Consider the following 14309-nt stretch of genomic DNA (forward strand, 5'->3'; position numbering starts at 1 on the left):
GTCACCAGGCGAAACGTGCTCTTGATGTGCACCAGCTAATGCTTCCCGTCCGCGACACCGTGTCAGAAACAATCATAGCAAGTCGAGCTGCCAAACCGCGAAAGCGCGGCAACTCGCGGGAGCGTCACTTACACACCTGCTCCACCGTCCTACTCCAGCCAAACTCTCTCTGCCCGCACTCCATGCGGCAGAGTTAACACTACCAAAGATCCTAAGCACTTTGGTTGTCCACACGACCTATCGATGTAATAGTTCGATAGCATAGTTTTCCCTAGGCCAGACTCAGCGTAAAAATACAAATAATATTTACAAAACAAACCAATTATACATCGTCATAAATGCATATATATATATATATATATATATATATATATATATATATATATATATATAATAGTAGAACAGAAATATAGAAATAGTAGAACAATTACAATATATAAAGACACAGAATTGTCATATCTTCAGGTAACAAAATAAGGAAAAAAATTTATAGTACAAGAGATGGAAATAGGAGAATATGCATTTTCGGCGTTACAGAGGGACCAGGGAGACAACTTAGATACTCAACGACGACAGTCGCCAGCAAGACAGACATCCTGCAGTTTACCGCTTTCGCCACTGACTTATAATCGAAATTCAGTGACGTGAGAGGATGAAAATTATCAACAGTATAACGCCCAGGATATTAAGGTATCAACACAATTTTCCCCATCTTGAATGGAGCGGGCACAGCTGCCCCATTTAGCACCTCGTTCAACATACACGTACATGTAGCGCCCAAGAGGGGCAAGGGCGTCCAAGAATTCGTTGTCGGTTCACGGGTAAGTGACCTGCCTGGAGAATCAATTGCCGGATCGAAGAGAAAGTAGCTAGGTGTGTCCACGTCGTAGAGATCCTCATAGTACTGATGTAAGGCATGAAGTACGTTCGCGTGCGCTTTCAGCTGACGGCCGTCACCTCCTGTAAAAGTAGTAGTGCAACAGCTGCGATGCCTAGATTTATGTCGAAGCAGATAGTATAACGAAGTCCATTCCTTCGCCACTAGTGATCATGGTTTCGATCGCACCCGCAACCCTTCCATCTGTCGCTTCCTCAACTGCAACAACTTTGCTTCAACACATCGTACATCTGTGTACTCAGAATAAAATTCATGAGTTATCCGGAAATCCGTCGTCCTACAAGCACAATAGGTGATCAAAGTTTGACGGAGGTTAGGTTTAGCTAGGGCAATCCACCATTTCAAAGTGGTAGAGTCCTTCATAGCGGATCGAAGACTATGCTCCCACACACTGTGGATTACATCATCGAGAGAAGGACCTGCCAAGTAAGCGACATTTAACACCCACGGGGAACGGAATGATTGGCGACCAGCGCACAGTGATCAGAATAGCTAGCAGGGACAACGTCGACTGCAAGAATACGAATCCCGCATCCAATCCGATAAGTAAAATCGGTCAATTTTCCTAGTATAAGTCACAGTAGAATTCAAACAACGTTGAATATTTCCTTGTAAACAACTTCCAAGTGCATCGAGGTAATCAGCTAGTTTAAATCTCGACAATAATAAAAACGAGGAGACTGGTCAAAAGCATGCAGAATACAGTTAAAATAACCAACCAACAATAGACCCCAAGGACTCCTACGTAGAAGATAAACAATCTTTTCTATAAAAACGCGAAGGTTCCACTGTATGACGAGAAACAGACGGTGCATATAGAACAACTCTGCCAGAATCGGGAACCTCTACCTCAGCAAAGGGAATGCGTTCTCGAAAGAGCAAGGGAGTTTCCATCGAAAATTCTGGCGCTACATTAAGAATAGTTCAAAGTCCTGGGAGACGGAAACTGATTAATAAGAATTCTTGCGGGAACACTACATCCGCACAGGAGTCATAGATAAACTGATGCAGCGAAGCTAGACGCTGCTCTGATACCACTCGGTTAACATTTAGTGTGACAAATATATATGCTGGAGCCATTAATCAAAAAGAGAAACACAGAAAGAACAACAGAGCAGCATCACTATTCTATCAAACGCCCATTACAGTCCACCGCGAAGTCCTACAAGGAACGTGATGACTGGGTGTTGTGTGATGTCCTTAGGTTAGTTAGGTTTAAGTAGTTCTAAGTTCTAGGGGACTGATGACCATAGATGTTAAGTCCCATAGTGCTCAGAGCCATTTGAACCATTTTTTCCTATAAGGAATCCGAGAGCGGGAGGCTAGTACCGGCCCAGCTGAATCTTTACCCTTGGTTGTTTTGCGCGCTGCTGCGCCTTGCGGCTGTGCACGGTGTTTAACCTGGCTGCAAGGCATGATAGCCTTTGCAGTAAGCATCGTGGGCGGGTCTTGTATACTTTCACATTAATCTGTGACTTCCCAGGGTCAGAAGCTTGTCCAACAAAAGGGTGTTTCTGCAAGGGATACCGACTCCCTAAAGGAGAGCAGTGAATCCCAGAAACAGCGGGAGACGGCTCTGAGGTAACAATAAGCGGCAAATCACGATCCCCATCACCGAGAACAGACAGAGAAACAGGAGGGAATTGCTTTGTTAGCGACTGGAATTGTGACGGAAGCTGCGAACGACACGACTGCGACACACACTCGTTCAGGGGCCGCTCCATACGAGCTGCCCCTGCAGCAGCAGGAATACCAGACGCTGCCTCCTCGGTCTCCATCTCATCAGGCCTACGTGGTACCACATTGCTGGAAAGAGTGACAGACAAACACGGCCCGGGGCGAAGGTGGGAGAGGGAAAGACACAACTAATTCTTCACCCTCTTCAGTGAGGCGTCGCTTATGAACCGCGCGCGCCGCCGTCCAAGCAATAGTGGAAACGAGGTGATGCTTTGCAGCGGCGGAAATTCCCCCTCAGTGATAGTGTCAATTGTCAGATGATCGCCAGAAACTTGGGAATATACAGCCCCAATTTCGTTACGAGAGGGGGGAGGGGGGGACAAGGTCAGCAACCGTTAACTTATGGCGCTGTTCCAAGGAAGACCGTAGAACAAAACTCTCCACTTTGCACAGGAAACAGGTCCCCACCTGTCCGCTGTGGGTAACATGAATGCGAGACCCACAAGATTGCAAATGGGGCGGAATGTTCTTTTTCATTTGCATTTCCACCAAACGTAGGCCGCAGTATCATTATATCTTGAATTGACTTGGGAAACGTTCACGGTAAATGCTTCTCACGCTACAATAGTGGGCCAAAACTTCCTTAAGATAAAGATCCTCTGCCTTCGTATTGGAACATTGGTATATTCAGTGTCGGCATTCGCACCATACTGATTGAATTCTCTCTATACCGGAAAGGAACCTGATTACCATGCTGTAATAGGAACTTGTCTTTTTGAAAGGGATTGAAGAATTTCACGAAGAACACATGAAACCCAGTGTTGAAACACGAAAAGTACCTGCTAACCAGTCACATATTTCTAAAGATCCGGGCTGCAGGTTGTAACGTCCTCCTTCCTTTCTATCGACAATGTTAGAAATATATGACCATGTAAGCATGTGCATAAACAATTGGAATAACATTTTGAAAAGGCTATCGTTCCGAAGATTCAATATAAAGGCGATAAATGAGGGGGAGGTTAACAACAAGATGCCTTCTAGGGCAACTTAAAAATAGTTCAAATGGCTCTGAGCACTATGGGACTTAACATCTGAGGTCATCAGTCCCCTAGAACTTAGAACTACTTAAACCTAACTAACCTAAGGACATCACACACATCCATGCCCAAGGCAGTATTCGAACCTGCGACCGTAGCGGTCACGCGGTTCCAAACTGAAGCGCCAAGAACCTCACGGCCACTCCGGCCGGCCTAGGGCAACTTATTCCGCCTACTTAATTACTGTAAAATTTAGTATGGTTGTTCGAAAGATTTGTGCTGCCATTCACGTACTGTGCCAACGACAAGGGGTACCACGTGGATCGGAACAGAATAAGAAGAGTTACTGAAATAATTATAGCTAAAAGAAATACGGTCGCCAGGCCAATTGGGCAGAATTTCTGTTCGGTAGGCGAATTAATGAGCCGAACGGTCATTGTCAAGAATTACTCGAACACGCGCAGCAACAGAGGGCTGCAGGCACGTTAGCAAAAACAATTGAAACATTTACGTAATAAAGCGAGAAAGAAAATAGTTTGCAGTCGAAATGTCATTAACTAATAGAGCAGAAATTTTGAAAACATACAAGGTAACGCTTAGATTAATGGTTACTTACTGTTGTAAGTGACAATGGGCAATGGGGGCTACCTCACAATAACGTCTACTATTTTCATACGAATTTTGGAAAATGGCAAAAAATAATTAAAAGAAACTCTATTGACTTCTGAACAGGGAAGTAGAAATTGATAATTACTGTATCAAAAGGTAATTATTATAGTTCAGCACGACTGCAAGTCAAAGTGTGAACCAGAACTTTACTAACAACAAATTACAATAATCACTGATATTTGGACTCACTCATAATTCTAGTTACTGCTTTTGTTCATAGTGCCAGGAATCATTTTAATTTGATTAGTTGTTTTACTATTTGCAACAATTAGGTCGCCTCAGATTAAAGTTCAAATTTAAAGTTAGTGAGACTGAAATTACTGAATGCTTCAAGTTCACATCTTTAATCTAACTGAATCATTTAGTTCATAAGCAAAATTAACTGGCTCTGCAATTTTCATTTTTCATAAACGGTACTCGGATTATTGTCACAATAGGATAGGACAGGAACCTACTTGGTGAATGATTTTAGGAGTATCACGGGTAAACAGTTTTGATTAACCTATGGTAATTATTCACTCGGAAAACACCACAAAGCTGAGTAACGCCGTTGCAAAACTAGTTGACAACGAGCTGTGATGCAGCAATCTTACTTCAGTCCATTGTCGCCGTGACGAAGTTGCTGACGACTATACTGCTGCTGGCTTCTTTCCATGATAATTAGCGAGCACGGGAGTTATTGGCAATGATACTGGCGTGGCGGGTTCTTGATGTTGCTGCAGCCAATATTTCCACCGCCCACGCTCATCACTTGCCACGTGCAACTAAACAATCATTCCTCCAGTACAGTGCACGCCACCCATGCGTCCGTACTTCACCAAGTCTCACATCAGAGTCCTCTCTCTGAGTAGCGCGCGCTCTGACGTAACATCCTCCCGCGTCCAGAGATGCCGCTACTCCAACGACACTTGTTCGCTGACAAAAACCTAACGTTTCCCTAACATTCCCTCAGAGATTACTCAGCGATATTTACATAATATACACAATTGATTATACAGCAAAATAAACAAATTACTTCATACATCGTGTACATATAAATTTACATAAAGATAAAAGCTAGTATACATACAATAATAAATGGTCAAAGAGCACATCGGCATGAGTCTGTTACAAGGTGACGTGTCGACTTGTCAAAAGAAAAACTCACAGACCCTCTATGTGGAACACTCATGGATCAAATGGTTCAAATGGCTCTGAGCACTAGGGGACTTAACATCTGAAGTCATCAGTCCCCTCGAACTTAGAACTACTTAAACCTAACTAACCTAAGGACATCACACACATCCATGCCCGAGGCAGGATTCGAACCTGCGACCGTAGCTGTCGCGCGGCTCCAGACTGAAGCGCCTAGAATCGCTCGGCCACCCCGGCCGGCTAACACTCATGGACGCTATGAGAAAGAAACAGGAGCGGACTAGGCCGCTGTCAGACTACCACCCAACGAAGTATGCAACAAGACAAAGAAGATGTCACACACAGAAAAGCACAAACACCAATGAAGCGATGAGCTCCCAAATAGCGGATAATCAAACAATGACCGGCTCGGTCGGCGCATATGATGGAACTGCCCCTAGACCAATGGTAACCAATATGTAATATAAAGCGAGTACTTAATTAGTTACATTTGGGTTAGCGTTTGACTGAAAGACGCATTTTATTGGGTATGTGATACGAACCGGACGGCTATACCGTAATATCCTTTTGGAACATACGCTGACTGTTGTACCCATTTTTATCAACATCGCCGACAATCAATTGCTAGCTGAATATGTCTTCGTGAACTGAAAATCAGGTGTGAAATGTGGGATAACAGTGGCATAATATTCATAATTCCCTATCGCGTTGAGGAAACCACTCAGGAAAATGCTCGTATTTATATGAAGGTGAGTGTGTGGTTTATGGGTGCTCAATGGCGAGGTTATCAGCGGTTTTTATACATACTATGCTGCACTGAGTGGCCGGTTTCTAGGATCTCCAAAAAGTAAACGAGGTTGTGGTTAACAAAGGAACGCTAATGAAATATAAAAGAAAGAAGAGACTTCCACGCTTGCACAAACAATTTTACGCCCGCACTTGTTTTTGGACTACTGGGATGATAACTTACAGTTTCATAAATTCGTTCACTGGGTTCTTATCTTACAGTCACAGTTACACAATGCATTTTTTTGTAAATGACCTACGATTATAACATAATTTCCTTGTTTGTTGCAGAATCTCAATGACACTCTCGTGTCCCATGGACCTGAGGCTGTACCCACACGATCGACAGGTGTGCTCCATCAGGATGGCCAGCTGTGAGTGTCGAGTCTACATTCAGTACACAGCACTGCTGTTGATACGGTAGCACTTGGTATCCTCATCTAATATTTGTCGCCACTGTGATACATTTGTTACTAATTTGTTCGGTGCAGCTGACAGGATACTACACCATATTCAGGGCGAACATTAATAAAACCGACAAACTGCTAGGGACGGATTCCTGACTGGAAACGGAGGAAAAAAGGGCCCCATGAACATGTGTCCGGAAATCCATCGTTGGCACGGTAGATGGCGCTGAAGAATGACAGCTCCTCTGACCACGTGCCGTCTGTTCCTTGTGTATTGCAGGCTGTGTGATTGACGCAGCGTGCTGTAAGCAGTAAAAGGTCCAGTATCCACGTCGGAAACAAGTCGAGATCGTGTTTGTGTACTGCGAAACAGATGGAAACGGTCGAGAGACAGCACGGCTACGCCAAAACAACTACTTTCACAGACACAAACCACACCACACAACATTTCAAGCTCTTTTTGGGCGTTTGTGTGATCATGGGTCCTTTAGATAGACGAACGTGCATGGAGGTGGCGGACCGTCCGTACACTAGATTTCGAGAATCAGGTTCTATGGAATACTGAGACGAACCCTAGTACAAGCTCCAGGCAAGTAGTCCACCAACGTGTTGCAACCCAAAGTACAATTATGTGGTCACACAAACACCCAAAAAGGTCTTGAAATGTAGGTGATGTGGTTGGTGTCGGTGAGGGTACTTGTTTTGGTATAGCCGTACTGCCTCTCGGCCGTTCCCATCTGCTTGGCCGTACACGAACACCATCTCGGCTTGTTCCCGACATGAACACCGGGCAATTCTACTGCTTACACTACGCTGCGTCAATCACACAGCCTGCAACACACAAGGAACAAATGGTACATGATCAGAGGAACTGTCATTCGTCAGCGCCATCTACCGTGGCAGCGATACATTCCCGTACACACGTTCATAGGACGTTTTCTCCTCCATTTCCAGCCAGGAACCCGTCCCCACAGTTTGTCGGATTTATTAATGTTCACCCTGTATAATCGATAAATAATAGTTCTACTTGCACCAAAATGACTGAAAACTAACCTCGGCTATCCCACCTATCCGCAGCTCCTACACTGGCTCCGCCTTCCGCCGTGTCATTGTTACTGCAGTTGTACTCAAAATATTTTTTCATTTGAGCCTGCAGCGTGGTATATCTTAGATAATGATATTATTATAAAGAAGATCCAGAACAGATGGAACGTAATTATCATCTTTATTTCGCGATAGATCTATTTCGGCTCTCATTGCGTTTTTCGAGTAATCTGCGAATACAGTGATGATGAGATCATTCACATAAGTAACATACCTGCCATACTGGATAGATTACATACTGGTACCTACGTCTAGGCAAACTTGATAACAGTATAACATAGATATTAAATTGTCACGTAACATATACACTGCAGCGCCAAAGAAACTGATTTAGGGATTGGTATTCAAATACACAGATATGTAAATAACCGGAATACGGCGCTGACTTCGGAAACCCCTATATAAGACGACATGTGTCTGGCGCAGTTGTTAGATCACTTACTGCTGCTACAATGGCAGGATATCAAGATTTAAGTGAGTTTGATCGTGGTGTTTTAGTCTGCGCACGAGCGATGGGACACAGCATATCCGAGGAAGCGAGGAAGTAGGGATTTTTCAGTACGACAGTTTCACGAGTTTAGCATAAATATCACAAATCCGGTAAAACATCAAATCTCCGACATCGCTGCGGCTGGAAAAAGATCCTGCAAGAACGGGACCAACGACGACTGAAGAACATCGTTCAACGTGACTTAAGTGCAACCCTTCCGCAAATTACTGCAGATTTCAATGCTGTGCCGTCAGTAAGTGTCAGCGTGCGAACTATTCATCGAAACATTATTGATATGGGCTTTCGGAGCTGAAGGCCAACTCGTGGACCCTTGATGACTGCACGACAAAGCCGGCCGGGGTGGCCGAGCGGCTCTAGGCGCTACAGTCTGGAAACGCGCGGCCGTTACGGTCGCAGGTTCGAATCTTGCCTCGGGCATGGATGTGTGTGATGTCCTTAGGTTAGTTAGGTTTAAGTAGTTCTAAGTTCTAGGGGACGGATGACCTCAGAAGTTAAGTCCCACAGTGCTCAGAGCCATGTGAACCATTTTTTGCGCGACACAAAGCTTTACGTCGCGCATGGGCCCGTCGACACTGACTTTGGACTGTTGATGACTGGAAACATGTTGCCTGGTCGGACAAGTCTCGTTTCAGATTGTTTCGAGCGGATTGACTTATACGGGTATGGAGACAATCTCTTGAGTCCATGAACCTTTCATGTCAACAGAGGACCGTTCAAGCTGGTGGAGGCCCTGTAATGGCGTGAGGCGTTGGAATGATATGGGACCCTGATAGATCTAGATACGACTATGACAGGTGGCACGTACGTAAATATCCTGTCCGATCACCTGCACCCATTCATGTCCATTGTGCATTCCGAAGGACTTGGATAATTCCAGTACGACAATGCGACCCCCAACACATCCAGAATTGCTACAGAGTGGCTCCAGGAACATTCTCGAGTTTAAACACTTCCGCTGGCCACCAAACTCGCCAGGCATGAACATTAATGAGCAAAATGGTTCAAATGGCTCTGAGCACTATGCGACTTAACTTCTGAGGTCATCAGTCGACTAGAACTTAGAACTAATTAAACCTAACTAACCTAAGGACATCACACACATCCATGCCCGAGGCAGAATTCGAACCTGCTGTTGCAGTAACCAGTTCTGGCGCATTATCCATAAGTTAGCCCGTATAGAGATGGTTATGAAAATAGCGAGTCCAGTATCCCAAGTTTGTTTGTAAAGAAAAATGTTTTAACAAAGTATTGTAAAACCTCACGCTGATGAGAGTGGTTTTGGAGGCTCAAAAATTGTAATACGCAGTGTCAACAAATGGCTTCAACCTTAACAATACGTAATGCACCGAGAAGGACATTCGTAATATAGTTATACATTTACTCGTTATAAAAGAAAAACGAAGTTGCTTATGCCACTTAGTGATATATTTTTCTGTTTGGTTATTATAATGCTGAAAATTTTGAGCATACATTAGGAGAGAGCTGCTGCAGATTGTGCGGTTTGCAGATGGTTGGACGACTGATGACCTGGTGTTCATGTGGAAAGATGGCGACCCGGTGCAGGTGGTCAAGAACCTACGCCTTCCACGCTTCACGCTAGAGAAGTTCGTTACTGATTACTGCCACGCCAGGACAAACACAGGTATCACCGTATTCTTTGCCTTCTAAGTACTGAAAAATATGGACCGACTTTAGAGAAATATTTAGCATTAATGCTTCTCGCAACCTTATCATAAGTCACATTTTCCGTTTATGGATCTCACAAAGAAATATGTTCTCACTATTTTAAGCTAACTGCACTGTTTTGTCCTTTATAAACAGAGTTCGTATTCACATGATTCTGATCCTCTTTACTTGATCCCCTCGTCTGACAGTTCTTTTTCTCTGGATTCCTTGTTTGCCAACCTCTGTTATAAGTTATCCTTCCAGATGTTTAGTCTTCCTTTCCTTATATACAGTTCGAACAAGACAAATACAAACAGTTGTAGGAAAGAGTGGAGTTCTTATTCCTTTAGAGCCGCGTGGTCTCGGGCGCCTTGTCACGGTTCGCGCGGCTGCCCCCGTCTGAGGTTGGAGCCCTCCTTGTGGCATGAGTGTGTGTGTTGCCCTTAGCGTAAGTCAGTGTAAGTTAGATTAAGTAGTGTGTAAGCCTAGGGACCGAAGACCTCAGCAGTTTGGTCCCATAGGAATTACCACAAATTTCCAATTTCCATTCCTTAAGACAATGCTCATTAGTTACGAATAAAGTAAATATTTCTATTTTTTGTTTCCTTCATTTTTCTGTTATATTTGAGGTCTCTAGTTCCCATAAACGCTTATGAATTCTAATTAAATCTGGTCGAGCATATAAACTGATACACCGAGGTGCCAAAGACATAGGACAGCGATATGCATATATACAGATAACATTAGTATCACGTGCACAGGCTATAAAAGGGCAGTGGACTGGCGGAGCTGTCACTGCACTCAGGTGATCCATGTGAAAAGATTTCCGACGTCAGACTCTGAACACAGAAGGGTAGCTAGAACTAGACGGAAGGGCATTCCATTTCGGAAGTCGATAAGGAATTCAATAATCCGAGATCCATAGTGTGAGGAGTGTGCTGACGATACAGAATTTCAGGCATTGCTTCTCACCACGAACAACGCTATACAGGGAGCATGGCTCAATATTTCTGCAGGGCTCTTCTAACGACTTGCTGAGCCCTTTGCAGGTCGAGTTGCTGCACTACTCCAGGCAAAAGAAGGTCCGACACGATACTGGGAGGTATCCCATGAATTTTGTCACCTCAGTGTAGTTAGTGCCTCCGTCAACAGTAGGCCACTATCCTCTCGATTATGTATTCATATATTTTGTATTTCTCTCGCAATACGTTATTTCCTCCACCTCCCCTGCCACTATCGTTGGAGTTAGTTGAAATGGATGGGACATGTTCACTACCGCCTGATTTAGAGTGAACTGTGATCCTATTCAAGACCCCATTGACGGAACGCTCTTTGACTCAAGCTCGAGACAACGGCGGAATATAATTTTGATTTTGATTTGTTTGGTTCTTCATTAGTTTCGACCTCTTGACGTTACAACCATCTTGTGTGTACACATTACACAAAACACACGTTGAGATTACTATATTAATTAAGACACAGGTTATGTAATGGCAAAGTGCATTTAAAAACAAATTTCTCTATAGCAACAGAATAATTATTGCTGAAGTATCATATTACAATGTAAACACTGCAATCATAACCATTCATTAACTGATGTTACATTATTTTCTATCTATGCATATCGTTAGTGTTATTATTTTGAACGTGCACTAAATGAGTAAATTCGATTTGTTCACATATTTTTTCACTAGATCAAAGATGGCAACAACTCCTAATCGAAAGAAAGTGCTGATGGATACAAGGAAAGGTACATCTTCCGTTATCAGATTCTTCATTGTGTTTACCTGCGGAATTCTTTGTAGACGGCAAGCAAATAGCAAAGTGTTTGACACTGACAGTTGCTTCTTCCCACACTCATACTAAAAATGTGTTTTAGGCGGAAGAAGGGGGTAAAAATGGCTTGGAAAATTCCAGTAGTTTAGCCTCATCCTCATTAAACTGGAGATGCTTCTTCTGCTGTTGTTGGTTTTGTGGAACCTAGGTTTCGGTGGTATCTCATAACTGCTACGTAGTGACTGCCTTTTAATTCCAGTCTTATGGCCAAAAGAAATTAGTATGACGTTTCATGATGCTATGAAATTCTGTGTAGGGTAATTTTATTTTTGAGTGTATCCTATATAATTTTGCTTACTCCGAAAATGTAACAATCCATTAGAAAACCAATGTCTGCAGAATCACGAAACACCTAAGAAATATTGAAAAGAGGAAAAGGAACACACAATAAGCGAAACACACATGGGATCCCGACAGCAACCATCGTCTTGCTCTTCAGGTCGTACCAACAGGAAAAAAGTAGAGAGCTGAGGGGAGAGACGCCACACATGACGCAAATGACGTTGTTGCATGTAGCTATGGTTGGTGAAAGGTTTAAATCCGCGAGACGGGAAACCAAATCAAACAGTATGGATACTCTATACACTAGGGAGGAAGCGAACCTGTACATCTAGATATAGACTGAAGCGGCAGAAAAACTGCTATTGGCATACGTATATAAACAAAGAGATATGTAAACAGGCATAATACTACGCTGCGGTCTGCAACACATTTATAAGACAACAAGTGTCTGGCGCAGTTGTCAGATCTGTTACTGCTGCTACAATGGCAGGATATCAAGATTTAAGTGAGTTTGAACATGGTGTTACAGTCAGCGCATGAGTGATGGGAGACAATATCTCCGAGGTAGCGATGAAGTGGAGATTTTCCCGTACGACCATTTCACGAGTGTACCGTGAATATCAGGAATCCTGTAAAACATCGTATCTTCGACATCACTGAAGCCAGAAAGAGATCCTGCAAGAACGGGACCATCGACGACTGAACAGAATCGTTCAGCGTGACAGAAGTGCAACGCTTCCGCAAATTGCAGCAGATTTCAATGCTGGGAACCCTCAACAACTGTCAGCGTGAGAACAATTCAACGAAACATCATTGATAGGGGATTTCGGAGCAGAAGGCCTACTCGTGTACCCTTGATGACTGCGCAACACAAAGCTTTACGCCTCGCCTGGACCCGTCAACACCGACATTGGACTGTTGATGTCCGGAAACATGTGGCCCGTCCGCCCCAGTAGCTGAGTGGTCAGCGTGACGGATTGCCGTCCTCTGGGCCCGGGTTCGATTCCCGGCTGGGTCGGAGATTTTCTCCGCTCAGGGACTGGGTGTTGTGTTGTGTTCATCATCATTTCATCCCCATCCGGCGTGCAGGTCGCCCAATGTGGCGCCGAATGTAATAAGACCTGCGATATGGCGGCCGGACCTGCCCCGCGAGGGGCCTCCCGGCCAATGACGCCAAACGCTCATTTCCATTTCATTTCCAACATGTGGCCTGGTCGGACAAGTCTCGTTTCAAATTGTGACGAGCGGATGGACTTGTACGGTTATAGAGACAACCTCATGAATCCATGGACCCTGCATGTCAGCAGGGGACGGTTCAAGCTGGTGGAGGTTCTGTAATGATGTGGGGCGTGTGCAGTTGGAGTGATATTGGATCCATGATACGTCTAGATACGACTCTGACAGGTGACAAGTATGTAAGCATCCTGTCTGATCACTTGCATCCATTCATGTCCATTTTCCTTTCCGAAGGACTTGGACAATTCAAACAGGACAATGCGACCCCCCACACATCCAGAATTGCTACAGAGTAGCTCCAGGAACACTCTTTTGAGTTTAAACACTTCTACTGGCCACCGAACAAGCCAGACTTGAATGTTATTGAGCGTATCTAGGATGCCTTGCAACGTGCTGTTCAAAAGAGAACTCCACCCCCTAGTACTGTTAAGGATTTATGGACAGCCTTGCAAGATTCATGGTGTCAGTTTCATCCAGCACTACATCAGACATTAGTCGAGTCGATGTTACGTCGTGTTGCGGCACTACTGCGTGCACGCGGGTTCCCTACACGATATTACGGAGGTGCACCAGTTTCTTTGGCTCTTCAGTGTAATTGGATAATGGTTTTGTAACGGATTTTCTTATTTTGATAACTCCTTAGGTTTGCTGTTTACAAACTGGGCTACGGAACATTATTCAACAGACAGTGTGGGGTTGAAGATAACTTAATTACTTTTTCGCTTTATGTGAGTAATGGCCGGTCATCAGTTTGTTGTTGTTTATATGGTCTTCAGTCCGAAGACTAGTTTGATGCAGCTATCCATGCTACTCTATCTTGTGCAAGCTTCTTCGTCTTCGAATAATTACTGCAACCCACATCCTTCTGAATATGCTCATTGTATTCATCACTCAGGAGGACGTCGTTGTCAGGAGAAACAAAACTGGCGTTCTATGGATCGGAGTGTGGAATGTCAGATCCCTTAATCGGGCAGGTACGTTGGAAAATTTTAAAAGGGAAATGGATAGGTTGAAGGTAGATACAGTGGGAATTAGTGAAATTCGATGATAGAGGAAAAGGACTTCTT

At 44.1% G+C, this 14309-nt stretch overlaps 1 protein-coding gene across 1 annotated transcript in view; it reads left to right on the top strand.

The window, feature by feature from the left end:
• LOC124789538 (glutamate-gated chloride channel-like) overlaps positions 1 to 14309 on the top strand; it is a 131564-nt gene that overhangs the window by 91324 nt on the left and 25931 nt on the right. Inside the window, exons 7-8 of the mRNA XM_047256937.1 lie at positions 6493 to 6575; positions 9731 to 9865. Coding sequence (XP_047112893.1) covers positions 6493 to 6575; positions 9731 to 9865 — 218 coding nt within the window. The remainder of the gene's footprint in view (positions 1 to 6492; positions 6576 to 9730; positions 9866 to 14309) is intronic.

This window comes from Schistocerca piceifrons, chromosome 1 (assembly GCF_021461385.2).
Source record: "Schistocerca piceifrons isolate TAMUIC-IGC-003096 chromosome 1, iqSchPice1.1, whole genome shotgun sequence".
Lineage (NCBI taxonomy): Eukaryota > Metazoa > Arthropoda > Insecta > Orthoptera > Acrididae > Schistocerca > Schistocerca piceifrons.